The 17,594-nt window shown below is 30.9% G+C and overlaps 3 protein-coding genes across 4 annotated transcripts; 2 read left to right on the top strand and 1 right to left on the bottom strand.

The window, feature by feature from the left end:
- Positions 1-674: 674 nt before the first annotated feature.
- On the top strand, positions 675-5,522 carry OCT59_006493 (uncharacterized protein; the record flags this gene model as incomplete). Its single annotated transcript, XM_066141298.1, has 22 exons — positions 675-704; positions 778-891; positions 1,014-1,072; positions 1,234-1,342; positions 1,440-1,639; positions 1,714-1,875; positions 1,950-2,143; positions 2,247-2,413; positions 2,473-2,731; positions 2,813-2,964; positions 3,038-3,194; positions 3,271-3,473; positions 3,543-3,626; positions 3,701-3,757; positions 3,835-4,068; positions 4,148-4,388; positions 4,453-4,505; positions 4,594-4,722; positions 4,792-4,893; positions 4,959-5,075; positions 5,133-5,197; positions 5,270-5,522. The coding sequence occupies 22 exons, from the start codon at positions 675-677 to the stop codon at positions 5,358-5,360; spliced, it is 2,979 nt and encodes a 992-aa protein (XP_065998101.1). The 3' UTR covers positions 5,361-5,522.
- Positions 5,523-5,920: 398 nt separating this feature from the next.
- Positions 5,921-10,836, top strand: OCT59_006492 (uncharacterized protein). 2 transcript variants are annotated; one of them, XM_066141296.1, is made up of 10 exons: positions 5,921-6,270; positions 6,603-6,984; positions 7,063-7,693; positions 7,769-8,076; positions 8,174-8,381; positions 8,480-8,563; positions 9,065-9,072; positions 9,152-9,629; positions 9,720-10,342; positions 10,421-10,836. In XM_066141296.1, the coding sequence occupies exons 1-10, from the start codon at positions 6,203-6,205 to the stop codon at positions 10,652-10,654; spliced, it is 3,024 nt and encodes a 1,007-aa protein (XP_065998099.1). In that variant the 5' UTR covers positions 5,921-6,202; the 3' UTR covers positions 10,655-10,836. The 2 variants fall into 2 exon arrangements, with proteins under 2 accessions (XP_065998099.1, XP_065998100.1); XM_066141297.1 differs by having other exon boundaries at positions 6,603-7,693.
- OCT59_006491 (uncharacterized protein) lies at positions 10,776-11,773 on the bottom strand. The gene is made up of 4 exons (XM_025311837.2): positions 11,611-11,773; positions 11,448-11,542; positions 11,255-11,378; positions 10,776-11,178 (listed from the first exon to the last, which is right to left on the bottom strand). The coding sequence occupies exons 1-4, from the start codon at positions 11,767-11,769 to the stop codon at positions 10,867-10,869; spliced, it is 690 nt and encodes a 229-aa protein (XP_025167829.1). The 5' UTR covers positions 11,770-11,773; the 3' UTR covers positions 10,776-10,866.
- Positions 11,774-17,594: the final 5,821 nt, after the last annotated feature.

Raw genomic sequence — 17,594 nt, 5'->3', positions numbered from 1 at the left:
CAAATGTCACTAAATAAAGGATGATTCATAGGGTTTATATATTTCTTTTTTTTTATGCCATCTTCCTTTGTGAAATAACTCCTTCGCCAACCATCCAACGTTTCAATAATTGTTTCTGAGAATGGTTGGGGTACACCTTGACTAGTAATGTACGATTAAGAGTTTCTTCTGAGCGTCTTCATTTGGTGCCTTGTTGCACTGGCTTTCCTCTTCCCACTTGGTAGAGCAGCTCTTTTCCTTGCATTCGATAGATGAAGACAGTGTTGATCGCAAGGATATCCCGGGAAAGTTCGTGCTTATCCGTTGAAGAGAACCATGAGTCTTGTAGTGTGGAGAAAGAACACACTCGATGAGCTCGAAGGCAAACCGGCACGATGGGTAACCACAATTTCAGATTATTTCGCGACTTGTCCGTTCCAATAAAGTCTTAAGAAGTTGACACCCGAGCCGATGTCGCTGACAAGTACCAGAAGGAGACGTCTTAGCAGTAATCTTTCCTTGTTTTAACCAACGAAGCAAGGTGTCTGACGATATCATAATAATGTTCTATTAACAAAACCTTTAAATACGACTCAAGTTTCTTAGTGCTGTTAAACGGTAACACAAATTCCGACAAAACGGTACTACTATATAGGTCTGAAATATAGGATGGTAGTCCCGATTAAAATTTTTAAATGGATATTCAATTAGCTCAGGTTGAACAAGTACGTGCTTAAAATTATAATTTTTCTAGTGAATCAAGACGAGTTAACATAGATTGACAAAAATTCACTAAAGATAATAGCGCAACTCTATGGAAACGTAGACTCTAATTCGGCACAAGAATATTTGCAAACCCTTCAAAAGCAACAATATGCTTGGGAATTAGCACCACAATTATTGGCTTCTGAGGTTATAACGATCAATATTTTCAATTTGAGTTTTATAGAATTAATCTAAGCGCTTAACTTGGTATGAATTTTTTTGGGTGGGCAAAAATTTAATGGTTTTTTTTTAATTACCTGACTATATAGTCAGTTAATTCTCAATTTTTCGGGGCTCACACTTTTCAAGTTAAAATATCGAGAGACTGGTAAGGAGAAGATGAAAGAACAAATAGCAATTATAGTTATAGATTTACATATTTTTGTATTACTATTGATTTATTAATAAAAGAAATCATAAAACAAATTTTCCTCAAATATAAAGATCTCTCATTTTCATATATTTGTAAAAATTTTATTTTTAATTAAGGCATACTTTACCTCCTGACCGAAAAGAATGGGTCCGTAATGAACTTCTAAGATGGATTGTGCGTCTTTCAAATGGACCAATGGTCGTTATTACAAAATTGTGTCTAGCAGTAAGTTTTGCTAGATATTGCTTAATCAAGATAAAAAATCTTTTTGCTATTAAGGATTAATAAGATTAATAATGGAACTTTCCAAAAAATATCAAAGCTTACAGCCTTTGCACTTCAAGCGGTTCCTGAGTTTTGGACGAATTTTATATCAGATTTTCTCAATTATTTGCATACTGAATCCATAACTGTCTCAGCACAAAACCAGAGTCAACCTCTATTCATTGAATTACCACTTCTTGAATTTTTAACTGTCATTCCCGAGGAAGTTCTAAGAGCTGATTTGATAGGAGAAAGAAAGTAATAGTCAATATTTAATTTATCAATTTTCATGAATTTATTTATATATTGATTTTTTTTATCCGATTCTGTAGAGCAAGAGTCAATCAGGAACTTACTGATTCCATTCCACGTGTAATGTCAATACTGGAAACTTTACTATCTGCTCACCATGAATATTCGGAACGAGATATTATATTAAAACAAAAATGTCTTCGATGTTTGCAAAGTTGGATCCAATATGGTGTACCTTTTGAGTAATGTACTTTTTTTTCATATATTAAACTTTAATTACTAAAATTTAACATGATTTACAATATCTTATTTAAAGGATGCTTCACCTTCTCATCGATCACGTTATAGCTCTATTCTCGATTGAATCAATGAACGATGCAGCAACAGAAGTTTTGGTGGAATTTATTTCACAAACTCGTATTAATTACTATCAGAACACAGTGTGTGAGAAAATACTTCAGTGTATGACTGGTGACTGGGCAAAAAGTCAAATAACTAAAGCTATTAACGGTAATACTTAAAGTTCCGACATTAGGTTATATTACCTTATATAAGAGCATTATTATCTTACAGAAGCGCAACAATAAAATTATTAATTCCCTAATATTTTTAGACGGAGACGAACTTTCTGCAAGAAATCTTTGTCGATTGATGACAACTTTTGGGGATAATTTTACGAATTATGTTGCAATAAATTTCTTAAGACAAGATATTGTTATTTACTTGGAAATGATGTTAATGTTTGCAGGATTTCCTGGTTATTTTGGACAAGACCAAGAAATATCCTTTTTTTTTTGTAGTTGTCAATTTTCGTATTATCTCAGTGATTCTTAACATAGGCTACCATATACATTAGTGAGATGCCTTTGCAATTCTGGTTTATGTTACAGGAATCTTTATGCGATCCAGAAGTAATTCCAGTCATTTCTGCGTCTGATAACGATGTTTCCACATCAGATATTCAAACACTTAATATTTCACCCACAAATATTCAACAAATACGAGAATCATCCATTGTCATTTTTCGTAGATTGATAGAGGTTTTACGGGGTAAAGTACAATATCCGCCAGATTCGGAATGGGTAGAATTTACTAAAGGTGCCAACAATGATTATTGCTTTTTGTCGATCTTATGTTCACCAAATTGAGTTATAAGATACGTATTTATAAATTATTTAGATGTAAAAGAACGATTTTGGCATTATCGAAGGGATGTCGGTGACACAATTTTGAATACATATTATGTTTTAAGAGATCAAATGTTAGCTTTTTTGGTAGAATTGGCAATATCTCAAATAAGTACACCGGGAAGAGATCAAAATCAGTGGCAGGTAGAAATTTATCCTTAATTTATATTGTGATCTAGATTATCTTAGAAAATATTGGTATCATTATTTCTTTTAGGATTTGGAGTCTACATTATTTTGCATAAAGTCAATAGCTGAGGCCGTAAGCAATGGCGAAAACATTTATTTACCACAACTTTTTGGTTCAGATGTTTATGGAAAATTACCTGTGCAAGGTCACACCAAGTTAAGGAACACTGCATTTTCGCTAATTGGTATTTTATAATTTTTTGATCTTCTTTACGATTTTAATGAAAGTATTATTTATTTATTAATAAATTTTACCTAAAGGTTCTTATGCAGATTGGTTTAAATCTAACCCTCAATACATACTTTCTGCATTAAATTATCTTATACCTGCGCTAAGTGATATTGAATTAGCTTTAGCAGCTGCTACAGCATTTAAAGAAGTTTGTGATATTTGTCGTGATTCGTTAGTCAACGGTATAGAAGATCTAGTGAATATGTATATAGTCGTTGGTCCAAACATTCAAGTATGTTTCTTATATACCTCATCATTTTTTGTGATATAATTCATTATTTTCATTTCATTTTCTTTTCAGCCGAGGGAAAAACAAAAGGTCATCGAATCAATAGCGGATGTAATTCAGGTTTTGCCCCCAGAAAAGATGGTACAACCATTGTTGGTAAATTGATTTGTGAAAAATATCTTCGCAATCACAAAATTATGATATTTATTCATTATAATATATTTTGATAGTCTATAACAAGTGACATTATACAAACGATGAAGGATATAATTTTACATGGAAGACAGGTCTTGATTAGTGGATATTAATTTCTTTGATTAGTTTTTTGTAATCTTTCTAATTTTTTTTTTTTGCTATTTGCTAGAACCCTTCGCAGTTTAGGGAAATTATTATTACACAGTTAGAGTATCTAACATGTTGTGGACGTGGAATTCAACCACCTGATGAAAATTTAATCGTAATTGATGATGATGACTTAAAAACTAAACAAAATTTTGCTGTTTTTGATTCAATACCAGTTCAAGATTTGACCAATGCTTTGTCAGAAATTATTCGTAATATTGCAGAAATTTGGTATCAAGATAATGAAGTTATAGAGGTATTTGATTCAATATATATATATACCTTTTTTTATTTTCTTCTATGATCGTATGAGTTTAATATCTCGCTTATTATAGTGTCTTTGTAAATTTCTTAATATTGGGATTCGTATTACACCAAATTTACTTTCCATACCTTTCGAGATCATTGTACCTTTAATTAAAATTTCTTTTCAACGACATCCACACGCCAATTGGTTAGAAACTGCAGTTCAAATAGTGACCGTATATGGTTCAAGCCCTAAGCATGGTGTCGATTTGATGGATGTGTTAATTTCCTTAACTTCTACTACTATACAACACGTGAGAAGTAAGGCTGGTAAGTTTTTCAAGTGACTCATATTAAATGTTTCGTAATCGTTAAATTTTTTTTATCTCATTAGAGATGGAACAATATCCAGACATTGTTAATTCTTATTTTTTACTTATTACAAAGGTATGGGTTTGATTTCTAACACAACAAGGACCATCATTATTCTTAGTTCATATAATGCTAATTTATGTTGTTATATCATGTAAATTAGTTTCTTAAAAAATGTCCATTATTATTGTATTCCTTACCATCTGACATGTTTAATGGCATTATGACATTCTCTGTAGCAGGTTTGGGTTTGCAAGAAAGATTAGCCTTAAAGTCAGCAGTGAATTTTATAGTAAGCATTTATTAGTTCTGATCTTCTCTGTCACTATATCCTTTACTCATTATAACCACGATTAAAAAGGGAGAATTTATAGGGCAGGATTGTGAAAATGATAAATTTGCAAAGGGGATTGAAAACGTGATGATGACTTATGGGTTAGAGATAATGAGAGAATTATTATTGGTAATCAAGTTAATTATTTTGTATAATTATGATATAATGGATAATAAATCATTGATTATTATTAGGGGATTGGAGGTAAATTGCCACGATCATTTGTTAGTTCATTATCTCCTGTTTTATACAAGATGACAGAACGCTACATCGAAGCCAGTAGAGAATGGTTAGGGATTTTATTAGCAGAGGTATTATATGAATTTGTTAGTTATTATTATTTATGATTTATTAATTTAATTTCATAGGATAACTTTCCTTCGTCACATGTGGATCAAATGGCTAAACAAAACTTTGCTAGGGGAATCCTGGGGTAAATTCTAGTTCTACAATGAAATTCAAATTTATTACTGAATACATTCATTAATTAATACTTTCTTAATAGTACAAGATCTCTTCAACGTTTTAAAGATATCGTGACTGAATTTTCAATTAAATGCCGTAACCTTGAAGGTTCAGCTTACGGTCGCTCATAAATGCCTAACATTACAAGAAAAAAACACGTGAACAGCTTTATATAATATAAAATACAAAACACGCTTGCTTACACTTTTTATCCTTATTTTATCCTTATGCTATTCATACGTCAAAAAAAAACCAATAAAAAAGACTTTATCAAGTTGTATATTAAATATGATAAATGTATTCATGATTTATTTTTTTGGATTGCGGCTACGTCATCAACTATAATTAATTTGGCTAATCTAAAGGATGTACGCTCTGTTAATTTCTTTCCTAAATAGGGTATAATTTAGGATTTCTAATTTATTTTTTAGCTACAAAGAAAGATTTAGAAAGTAAAATCTAAATACCCTTGCTTAAAATATTGTAAATTATAATAGTTGAAGGATTAGAATCTTTCATTAGGATCTATTATAAAGACGTATTAATTGTTTCGGATTCTTTCGAGGTATTTAAAATCCTTGATATGACACTAAATTATTAAGTTAATTTCCTAATTTAGAAAATTGGTCCCGTTGAGTCAGTTTAAAATCACCAAAGTATTTGTGGCATAGTAAGATTTTTTTGGCGTTTTGGCGTTTTCCATTAAAAATCCGAAACTTTTTTTTTTCTGTTAGTAAGAAGAACCTTCTATGCCGGCTTTTTTACTACTGCGTATAATACGTCATTAATTTTGTTGAGGTATAAATATGTAATTTGTCAGGAAATTTCTCCTCTTGGTTTTCATTCTGAGAGAAGCGAGAAACGAGAAGCGATTTTTTCAAAACAAAATTCCCACAAATATTAACCCTATCCTTATAAATATATAAAACTTCTTTTGTCACGATTATAACTTTCTTGTAACGACATTTACAAAATGCGCCGAGCAACTAAAAAACCTACTAAAACCACAAAAAACGAGGCTACCCCTATTATTGAAACCAAGTAAGTGGAAATCATTTGTTTATAAATCAAAGTGGGTTTTATATAAAATAGATAGGTTTTTTTTTGTATCTTTCTCATCGAAAAAAATGAGAAAAAATTTTACAACAAAAAACACGAAATTTTTTTAGAAGATTAAGCGGCTTAAAGACTTATAAAGATATTTTTTTTATTCAAATAAGCATTAAATTTTTTGATTAAGTTTCTCTTAAAGTCTAATTTGCTGCGTTCTCAACATTCATCCGCAGCGTCTTTGCTTGATTAATGATTGTAACTTTTTGCTAGCTATGATATTTTCTTACATATTTATTTTACTTGTCTCCCGCTATATGCAGCGTTGAACCTCAACAAAATCAACAAAATGATTGGTTTTCCAAGAGTATGGCTCGTAAGCATCTCAAATATTGTACTGCTGCTCTCAAAGAATTGAAGAAGCATCCTTCGGCTGGACTATTTCTTGAACCCGTTGACCCTGTCAAATATGGAATACCTGACTACTTTGATATTATTAAGCAACCAATGGATCTTGGAACTGTAGAATCCAAACTTAATGCTCTTCAATATACCACTGTAGCAGACTTCGAGTCAGATGTTCGACTCATTTTTTCAAACTGCATCCTGTATAATGGTGTTGATCATCCAGTTTCTCAACAAGCAAGAGAATTAGAAAGTTTGTTCAACATACAACTTAGTAGCTTCCCTGGGGGCAAAAAAGAGGTAAAAGATCTTTGCGTCATTTCCCTCTTTTTTATTGAAGTTTTTTTTCGGTATTTTCATTTAACTTCTACGTAAAAGATCAAACCTCCTGCTGCTGAATCTTCTACTAAAGCGGCAAAGTCTGTAAAGACTACTGCACCTGCCCCTGCTGCTACTGTTACACCATCATCATCGACTGTAAATTTGACTATTGATGAATCTCGTCCAAAAAGAACAATTAAAGCTCCTGCCAAAGACCTTCCTGAAGCACCTCAACCAGGTCGTCGTAAGAAGACTAAAAAGAATATTGAACTTAATTTCTGTCGTAGCGTTCTTCGTGAACTTAAGAAAAAGACACATTGGCCTTACGCTTATCCATTCTATGAACCCGTTGATGACGAAAAGCTAGGAGTCCCAGATTACTACAAGGTCATAAAACGTCCAATGGACCTAGCTACTATAAATTCAAAATTAGAGAACGATCAATATGCAAATGCTGAAGAGTTCGAAGAAGACATTCGTCTAATGTTTCGTAATTGCTATACATATAATGGCGTCGGAAGTGAAGTTTATAACATGGGTAAAACATTAGAGTCCGTTTTCAACAAAAAATGGGCTGAAAAACCTGTTCCCCAAGTTAAACAAAAAGGGAAAACGAAAGTAGCAAGAGATGATGATACCGACACAGATAGTTCCTCTGAAGAGGAATTTGATGAAGAAGAAGTTTCAAGTAAATCATTTATAATGTCAAATTTCTTATTTTTCGATTTATTTATTTGACTCATTTGAACACATTTTTTATCAGAACCAAAAATAAAAAAAATACAAAAGAAGCTGAACGAGCTGAGCGCATTGATAAGCAATCCTAAAAAGGGTAAATCCAAAAAAATCAAGAGCGATAAAGCATCGACTAGTAAAGGTAGTTTTAACGATTTGATGGATGTGGATGTTGAAAAGAAATCACTAAAGCGCCCTCGAGGTGGAAAACAACGCGATGATGATGGTCTATCGAATGATCAAAAAGCCTTTCTTAGCAGTAGCATCGAACTTCTTGCTGACACAGATATGAACCAACTCATTGATCTGTTACGTGAAAGTGGAGCGCCTTTACAGGTATCTATCATTCGCGTGCGAAAAAGAATATAATCACGTGATTTACTGCACGCGAAATTATATAATTTATTAACACCACTTTATCTATTTGAAATAGAATGATAATGGTAGTTATGAATTAGAAATAGAGACACTCGACGTAAAAACAGCTAAGAAAGTGTTTGAATTCGTTTCGAAACGAATCAATAAGCAAAAAAGACGTCCACCACCAGCAAAAAAGGCACGCAAACATTCCAGGGAAGATGAAGCTCAAAAGATTCTTGCCCTGGAAAAGACGTTGGCCAAATTCACTTCTTCTAGCGATGGTATATATTACATTATATTATTACCTTAAGTTATCAATAAATATTTTCATATTATAGAATGTTATTGTAACATTTTAAATTTTCCTTCTCTTAAATAGCTTTTAACGAAAGCCACTATAGTTCTGAGGACTCCTCCGATAGTCAGAGTTCAGACTCATCTGGTTCCGAATCGGAAGATTCAGGTAGTGATACTGTTTAGAATCAATTACCCTTTATAATTTCTCTCCTTTTCTTTCAATACCTTACATTTGTAACGTTATTGGGAGTTATCTTGCTTTTGATGGAAAAGATATAGGTTTTTATTGCTTTTTACCTACCTTACCTACCTTTAATATGAATTTCATAGTTCATACTACTTTGTTTTACTTTATTATCTTGATGTTATATTATTGAAGGAAAAGGAGAAGGGACCTTTTGATACTATGTTTTTCAAAACTTTGTTCCTTCTTTGTATTCAAAGTTGATACTTGAGTTTTGCTCTTATCAACATTGCTTACATAATAAAATATTTTCGTTCGTTTGGTTGCCTTTTCAAAATTCGTTTTTAAAAATGATATATATTTCTGATTTTCTCCTCTTTTTTTTCTTTATGTATAATAATTATATGTTGTTTGTGTACGTTTCCTTCAAATAATCCTAACGCTACGAAACATATATTCTCATCTTGTTTAACGAAATTGCAGGACCTAAGGTAAAATGAAATATTAAATATATTGATGTAACATAATTTAACTAATGCATCATTAAAATATATTCGTTTGATATAATAGAGAAAAAGAAAAATGTCTCAAGGAAATTCGCCACAAGCCACATCAAAAACACTCAAACAGTGCGTATCATTTAAAATTCTCTCAGAGCATCAAAATGGCTCATTCAAGGTACCAAACCCAGTGCAACCTAAATCACAACAAAGTCAATCAACTGAAATAACACAATCTAGCGAGCAACCAATCCGATCAATTAAAGTGATGAAAAGAGACTATTCTCAGAACGACACGCAGACCAGCAAACAATCAAATGAACAGCCAAAAAATACAGATGGTACAAAAAGTTATTCGAGGAATGATACCATCACAAAAGAAGATCGAGAGATGATAAGAAAACAGATCTTGCGAAATGCGCCAGATGATGCAAGGAATGACAATATCAACGAGGACCGAAATGTGACACCGAGAGTAAACCCTAGTTCCGAAGTTAAAGGTGATGATCTCGCGAGAATGATGGCTGAAGAATTAGATAATCTACCAAGTAGGTCTCCTTCTCCTATTCGAAATCAAGAAAGTCTAAACTATGACGGATCATCTAAAAGTACTATAGCAAGTGTATCACGCACGACAGGAAGTATTGGTACAAACACTAGAAGTCGGTCAACTACAAAACAAAATACAAGTGATAGCTCTGGTTCAAATATAAAAACGATCCAAAATGTGCGTCGTGCGACGACAAGGAACATCCCTTCTAAACGCAAAGAGTCATCAATACCGCCGCTTTCTTCACTCGAAGAGCAAAAACCTAAGAAACAGGCAGAGACTGCGATCAATAAAGCTAAACCTATGTTTTATGATGGAGGCTTTTCAACCGGTCCTATTGAAATAAAACCATTACCATCATGGTGCAAAGTTAAACCAAAAGATCCAAAACCAGAACCACCACTACCGATAAAATCAGGAGAAAACGAGCAAGATGATGCTCGAATCGATGAAGTAAATGAACTGATTGAAAAATCGAAAATAAGAGAAGAAGAAAATAAAGAAGCGATTCAACATCTTGAACATGAAATCATGAAATTCATGGCAGAAAAGGCAGCAAAGGAGGAGGCAAAAAAACTAGCCGCTAAGAAAAGACAAGAAGAAGAACAGCGTAAGGCTGAAGAAGAGCGGCAAAAGAGAGAAAATGAAGAAAAACGCCGCGAATTCCTCAATAAGTGCCGAATTGAAGCGCGAGAACGTAGAATAAAAGAAGTAATTAAAAGATATTCCATTAAATGTCATTTATTTGTGCATTTATAACTGTAAAATTTTTTTTTTTTTACTTAATAGCTCTCATCTCGTATTGGCTGGGGTGAGGAGTCTCGGCTGATGGCTGAGATGGAATCTGAGCCTTTTCATCTGGAGCGTCTCGCAGGATCTATTTGGCGGCGATTCAAAGAACCTTTCGATGAGGATCAACAATTTCTAAAGAATAGTCAGCAGGCGATTATCTGGAAGACTGTAACACCTTTCGGGGCAATCCAAACCCCTCCCCCCCGCTTATCGGAACCTCATCTCTTCTGATTGAAAAACTAAACAATGTTAGGGATAATATACTTAATTCTGTAAATAATAAAATTAGTAATGATCTTGTAAACAGAGTGGACCCTTTTCCTTTAATATTTGTATATAGCAAAAAAAGTATTAATTTAGATTAATTTTTTAACAATTAAAATTTTAATGTGTAATTTAGTAATGTCATTAAATAAGTTGCATTGACACGTGATATCTAACATTTACGATAAATTAGCTATAAAACAATTCGTTGCCAACATAAAATCGTGCACTGGTAAAGCTAATTTCCAATCAACATGGCCAGCGCCAAGATAAAAGACTGGTGGTTGTAATTCTGTTATAGCACTAGATAATATTATTGGAATTTGAAACGTCATTCCGATAGGGGAAACTCCATTATTTTCAAAGCCTGTCAATCGTACGGATTTTTCTCTATCAGTGACTCGAAAATTATAATTCTTTTTGCTTATTTGTTTATTTTTCAAAGTTCTCACGAAGTTCATAAGTCTTTGTGTATTTATAGATCCAACATACTAAGATGGTATATAAAAAAGAACATTAAAATAAATAAATAAATAAATTAAAATAAATAAATAAATAAATAAATACCTGAATGATAACACAATAATACTTTGAATTTAATGGATCATCGATAGAATCATGAGAAGATCGAGTATTTTCAAAAATAACACTCTTACACAGATGATTTATTGAAGGGGAAATTAAACGAAATCTAAATCATAATTGAATTCAGAACCTTTATAAAGACTAGGCAAATTGAAAATATTACCATTTTACTTACGCTCTTCTTTGAAGATCCCAATTATAATAATCTGATTCTACATGATAAAATCTAGATATATTACGAATTCCCAGGCTAATACATGCTTTTTCAACCTGATAAAGTTACAATAATTAAAGTTAATAAATGGAAATTATAATTATAACAGAAATAAACCAAGTACTTTTTTTACTGGTTCAGGAGCGTCAACAAGTTTCGTAACTTTAGCTTTTCGCTTAAAATAATCAAGATAATGTGCAGCAATATTTTTTGAAGAATATAATATTGATACTTGATTTATCAAGTCTTTTAATTGTTCTTTGGTATTATCATTAGAATTCATTTTTATTTGACCCTCGTGTAATTGGGTCGATTTTATAAAAATTATTTCCCGGCACAACTTCCAATAAAAAGTCGCGGAATTGGCCGGCATTAAGTATTTATCCACATGATAATTAATGTAACAAATAGGATTTCATTACCAGAAAAATATAATATTTGCACTTTCTCATTAATAATTAAATAGAAATAAGTACTGTGAACTACATATATTAAAAATTTTATTTTCACTTTTATTACTTTTATTTTTTAAATATACACTTTTAAATATAAACTTCAACTAAGTTTCACTTTGATAAAAAGACCTGAAAGGTATATAGTTTTATTTTTTATTTTAAAATAATCTTTATTTTACACAATTTCTAGACTTTACCTTCGAGATAAGGCAGCCTGGTATAACACCTACTAATTATAAGAGAATACCAATAATATAAATACTATTTAAAAATAAGGATACTTTTAAGCAAAAATTACTATAAAAAATAATAATTTGAAAAGAATTTATAACAAACTTTTTATTAACAAACAGTTTATTAGATATTTATATAAAACCACTTTTATTTTAATGGGTCAACTTTTTTCAATTTAGATAATACTATTAAGAAAACAGAAATGGTCAATGGTGTTAATACATAAAAAGCCTCTATACAAACAATATGCAAAGAAGATTTTTAATAACTTCTTAGAGTTATTTTCCTTTACTTCTTCTTCTTTTACTATTGTTTACTCCTACCTATTAGTATTTTAGGACCCAAACATTATTTTAGGACCCAAACATCTCTCATACAATTCACATTAAAGTTTACGTAAAGTTTATATGTTAATTCTGGCCAGAATGTATATTTTAGAGGTATTTTCAAATTTTCTTATCATATATACCCCTGTTTTTAAGTGATTCAGTAATTGGAGTTTGATGAATTAGGCTTATTAGATTCATTTTAATAAGACGAATCTAATAATAGTAAAATCGCATTTTTAGTATTGATATTAATTGAGTTATTGCTAAAAATGCATTTTGCTATACATTACCTCTGAGTTGTATGAAAGATGTTCAGGATTCTGCAAATAATAATATTCCTTAAATAATAAGAAAATTATGTGCAAATTTGCATGCAATTTTCAACATTGTTTAATTATTTATATATTTGAAATTGCATTAATCAACCTAGGATTTTTTTTGATTTTTGCATAGAAAATATTATGAAATTTATATTAAAAATATTATTTTTTTTATATAAATCACTTTTTGTAATAGTTGTCTTATAGATGAATCTTTACATTTGTAAAAATCAGCAAATTTATGAAATTTTACAATGTTAAATGTGTTACATTTTTCATCTATATACCTTAGAAAATTTGAAATTTACATATATTATGTATTTCACCTCACTCTACAACTTTTATTAAGCTTGCAAAGATAGTTTAAAAGGCTGATTTAGACTTTATATATAGACAGAAAATTGCTAACAGTTGAATTATTAAAAAAAAATTGTGTGTAAATTTGCATGCAATTTTCAACATTATTTAATTATTTATACAGTCTCCTCTTGATATAACGAACCCTGCATTCTGGCCGATCAGGCCTTCGTTATAAGCAACTTCATTAATACTATAACGAATTATTCAGTATAACATAGCGAATTCTTCGTTGTAATATATAACTATGTTATACTAATAGTTTTTGGCTTATACAAATTTTGAAAATACCCTGATACAGTAGTCAAAATTGGATGTGTGGAATGCGCGCTCTGCACATGAATTGAAATATGGATGTTAAATTTTTTAATAGTAGCGCACATAATTTATCATTATTCAATTTATTTTTTATATTGCGCGTACACCATTTATAATAATTCTCAAATATCATGACATTGAGCGTACATGTTTTGCTTTTAATTTCACCACTGCCCGATATGTCATAATTTTAACCATTACGGTTTCAGTCATATAAATTAATTATATTGATTTACCACTGATCGTTGTGGATAATTTTTTTTTAAAAAAAAAAAAGTTACTAGATTGTATAAAAAAAATTTGGTAAACCGAATACAAATTCGGTTTAAAAAACTGAAAAAAAAATAGTTTATTAATAAAATTTTTATTTAAATTATTTTAATCGATTTTTTAGTTTTTTCTTAAAAAAAAATGGAATTTGTTTATTTTTTGTAGAAAATGGACTTCTAGATTTTAGGGGAAAATGAAAAATGGTAAAGTTCTAAAGCGGAGTTTGGGTAAAGAAACGTTTTAACGTTTCTTTTTTCTTTATTTTTGTAGGGAACGACTTGAGAACAGTCTTGAAGGACCTTGGGTAAGTTGAATGGAGGAAGTTTGGGAAATTAACTTAAAAGAAACATTCTAACATTTCTTTCTTTATTTATTTTTGCAGGAAACACCAGGAAAACCTCAGGTAAGTCGAATAGAGGGAGTTTTGGGAATTAATTTAAAAGAAACATTTTAACGTTTCTTTTTTTTCTTTATTTTTGTAGAGAAAGACTTGGGAACGGTCTTGGAGGACCTCAGGTAAATTGAATGGAGGGAATTTTTTGTGATTTAACTTAAAGAAATGTTCTAACATTTCTTTTTTTTCTTTATTTTGTAGGAAAAAACTTGAGAACGGTCTTGGAGGACCTCAGGTAAGTTGAATGGAGGAATTTTTGTGATTTGACTTAAAGAAACATTCTAATGTTTCTTTTTTTTCTTTATTTTCGTAGAGAACGCTGGAATGACTTGGGAATGTCTTGAAGACCTCGGGTAAGTTGAAAGGAAGGAGTTTTTATAAAATTAATTTAAAAGAAACATTCTAACGTTTCTTTTTTTTATTTTTGTAGGAAATGACTTGGGAACGGTCTTGGAGACCTCGGGTAAATTGAATGGAGGAAGTTTTTGTGGATTAACTTAAAGAAATGTTCTAACGTTTCTTTTTTCTTTATTTTTATAGGGAATAGCCTTGGAAAAGCTATTGTTGATGCAGTGTTATGAATAAAGAATCAGTCAATGATGTTTTCATCAGCAAATGATTTATTAAAGCGGGAATAAATATTTATTTCAAATGATTTTACTGTAGCTGTTAATGAATACTTGAGTGGTATAAAAACTAGAACCACATAATGCCTTAATCGGAAAATACTTTATATTTTATATAAATATTGAAATTTTATTAGCATGTTGAATAATTACGTCTAAATATAAAATTAATTACGTCAATACAATTTAATATGTCACAGTGCAAATTAATTACGTCAGTATAAAATCGATATAATTATAAATTTTTATTAATAGAATTATTTGATTACATTAACAAAATTATCAAGATTGATTTGCTTTGTAGAACAAAAGTATTCTCTCAAAGCTTCTTTTTTAAATTTTTTTATAAACTTAATTTCCTTATCATTTGAACCATAATTATTTTCCTGACATTGTAAATATAAGATCACTTTATCGTAACATTCAATAACTTCGTTATGAGTTATTGTTGGTAAAGGTTCCTCCTCAATTTCTTCTTTTTCTGGATTGTTAGGTTGAATAGGACCCCAGACATCACATATATAACTCATAACTGATCTGCATGAATTTAGCACTTTTTGCTCCTGCTAAAATAGACCTAATTTGCTAAAAATCAAATTATCACATTTTAAATCTATACTAATTTGCTAAAACTCAAAATATGAGTATAACTTTTTAGCAAATTGGCCTAAATTTCAAAAAAAATTATGTTTTTTGCAATTATCTCGGCATCTAGTGGTCCAATTTATGCGAACTTTTTTTTGTTTTGTAGCCCTTATCGAGCTCTACAAATTAAAAAAAAAATCCACATAAATCGGATTACTGGATGCCAAGATAATCGCAAAAAACTGAAAATAAAAAAAATGTTGCGAAACTAATCGGACGGTTTTTGGCCTGCATTATGCTTAATTTTGGCCAAAATATAACCCGGACCCCAAAACTAATATTTTTAAAATATTATCAATAAAAGTTAAAAAAAAGGATAAATTAAATTCAAAAAAAAGTACCAATTTGCTCAAATATAAAATATGACTTTGTAAAATCAACACAATTTGCTAAAACTTATAATTATGACTTTTAATTAATTTTCAATCAATTTGCTCTATCTAAAATTATGAGTTTAACCTAATTTTGATTGAATTTGCTAAAACTCAAATGTGAGTTATATATGTGATGTCCAGGGTCCTGGTTGAACTGCTTTTAAAATTTTATCATCAGAAATCATTTCCGTTGTTATCTCAGAATCATCATAAAGAACAAATTCTTCAGCTATAAAAGAATCTTTGAAATCAAGTTTATTTATTAAGACTTGAACTTCTTCCAACTCCTTTAGGCGTTCAAGTTAAAGCTCTGAACGGTTCCGGTTTGAACCGGGAACCGATCTGGAACCAGCAAAAAATTTGGTTCGGTTCTCGATTCAGTTTTGGACTTGGAACCGTCCAGTTCGGTTCAGTTCTATCCGAAATTAAGAAAAAATGCGAAAAAATGAATATACGACTATCCAGTAGTGTTTGAATCTGGATAAAAACCGTTATCCGGATAAAATAATTACTCAATCCGGATAAAAACTTTAATTTTGTAAAAGGTGGAATTAAATCCAATTATCAACAAATTTGAGTACTATGATCGTATTTGTAACACTAAGAGCTTTCAAACAAGCCATAAATCATAAAGTTCTAATCATTAGTTCATGAAATACAACAGTTTATCCGAAATCTGCAATCCGGATAAAATCCGACGAAATCCGGATAAAACCGCGGTTTTTACCCAGATAATCGCACTTTATCCGGATTGACCTTAGGCCAAACTGATTCTGATCCAAACACTACTATCAGTTGATCATACAAGACGGGCCATAAGCCTTCGTTAACTCCAATCTTCATCGAGACGCTCCGAATGGTGGTAAAATCAAGCTCTAGCATCGATAGATCACGAGATGGGACACATGGCTGAGTATTTCTTAAAAAATTTGCATTAGAAAACGATCCATTAATGCTAGAGACATGAATTTACCACCATTCGACGCATCTCAACGAGACGAATCTAATGGGCTATAATTCGTCTTTTTGCAATCACTGGATGGTCGTGTATTCATTTTTTCGCATTTTTTTTTAAATTTTCGAATGTCAAAAATTAAAATTCCGATACAAGCGATTAAACGCCATCTATTGATCACACAAAGACGAATTTTAGCTCATTGGATTCGTTTTCTAATGCAAATTGTTTAAGAACCACTCACCATGGGCTATCTCACGATCTATCGATGCTAGAGACTTGATTTTACCACCATTCGACTTGTCTCAGTGAGACGAATCCAATGAGCTAAAATTCGTCTTTGTGTGATCAATAGATGGCGTTTAATCGCTTGTATCAGAATTTTAATTTTTGACATTCGAAAATTTAAAAAAAAATGCGAAAAAACGAATACACAACCATCCAGTAATTGCAAAAAGACAAATTATAGCTCATTAGATTGGTCTCATTGAGATGCGTCGAATGGTGGTAAATTCATGTTTCTAGCATCAATGGATCGTTTTCTAATACAAATTTTTTAAGAAATACTCACCATGTTCTATCTCGTGATGTATCGATGCAGGACCCCGCTTACTTATAAGATAGGTCACCCCCAGGCCTAAGGTAAAAATCATATATAAAATTCTTTGCAGATCCTACTATAAAAGGAAATTTTATGTTACATTGTTATGATTTTTTTCTTTTTTAGCTAATTAACCAATAGAATTTAAGAAAAAAGTAAGGTAAAAACTATTAGTAAAGAGCCAATTTTCTACAGTGACCTTTATTATAAGTAAGCGGGGTCTTATCGAT

Source organism: Rhizophagus irregularis, chromosome 14, assembly GCF_026210795.1.
Source record: "Rhizophagus irregularis chromosome 14, complete sequence".
NCBI lineage: Eukaryota > Fungi > Glomeromycota > Glomeromycetes > Glomerales > Glomeraceae > Rhizophagus > Rhizophagus irregularis.
Note: the sequence above shows the minus strand (reverse complement) of the source record. Positions and strands in the feature narration are given on the sequence as shown.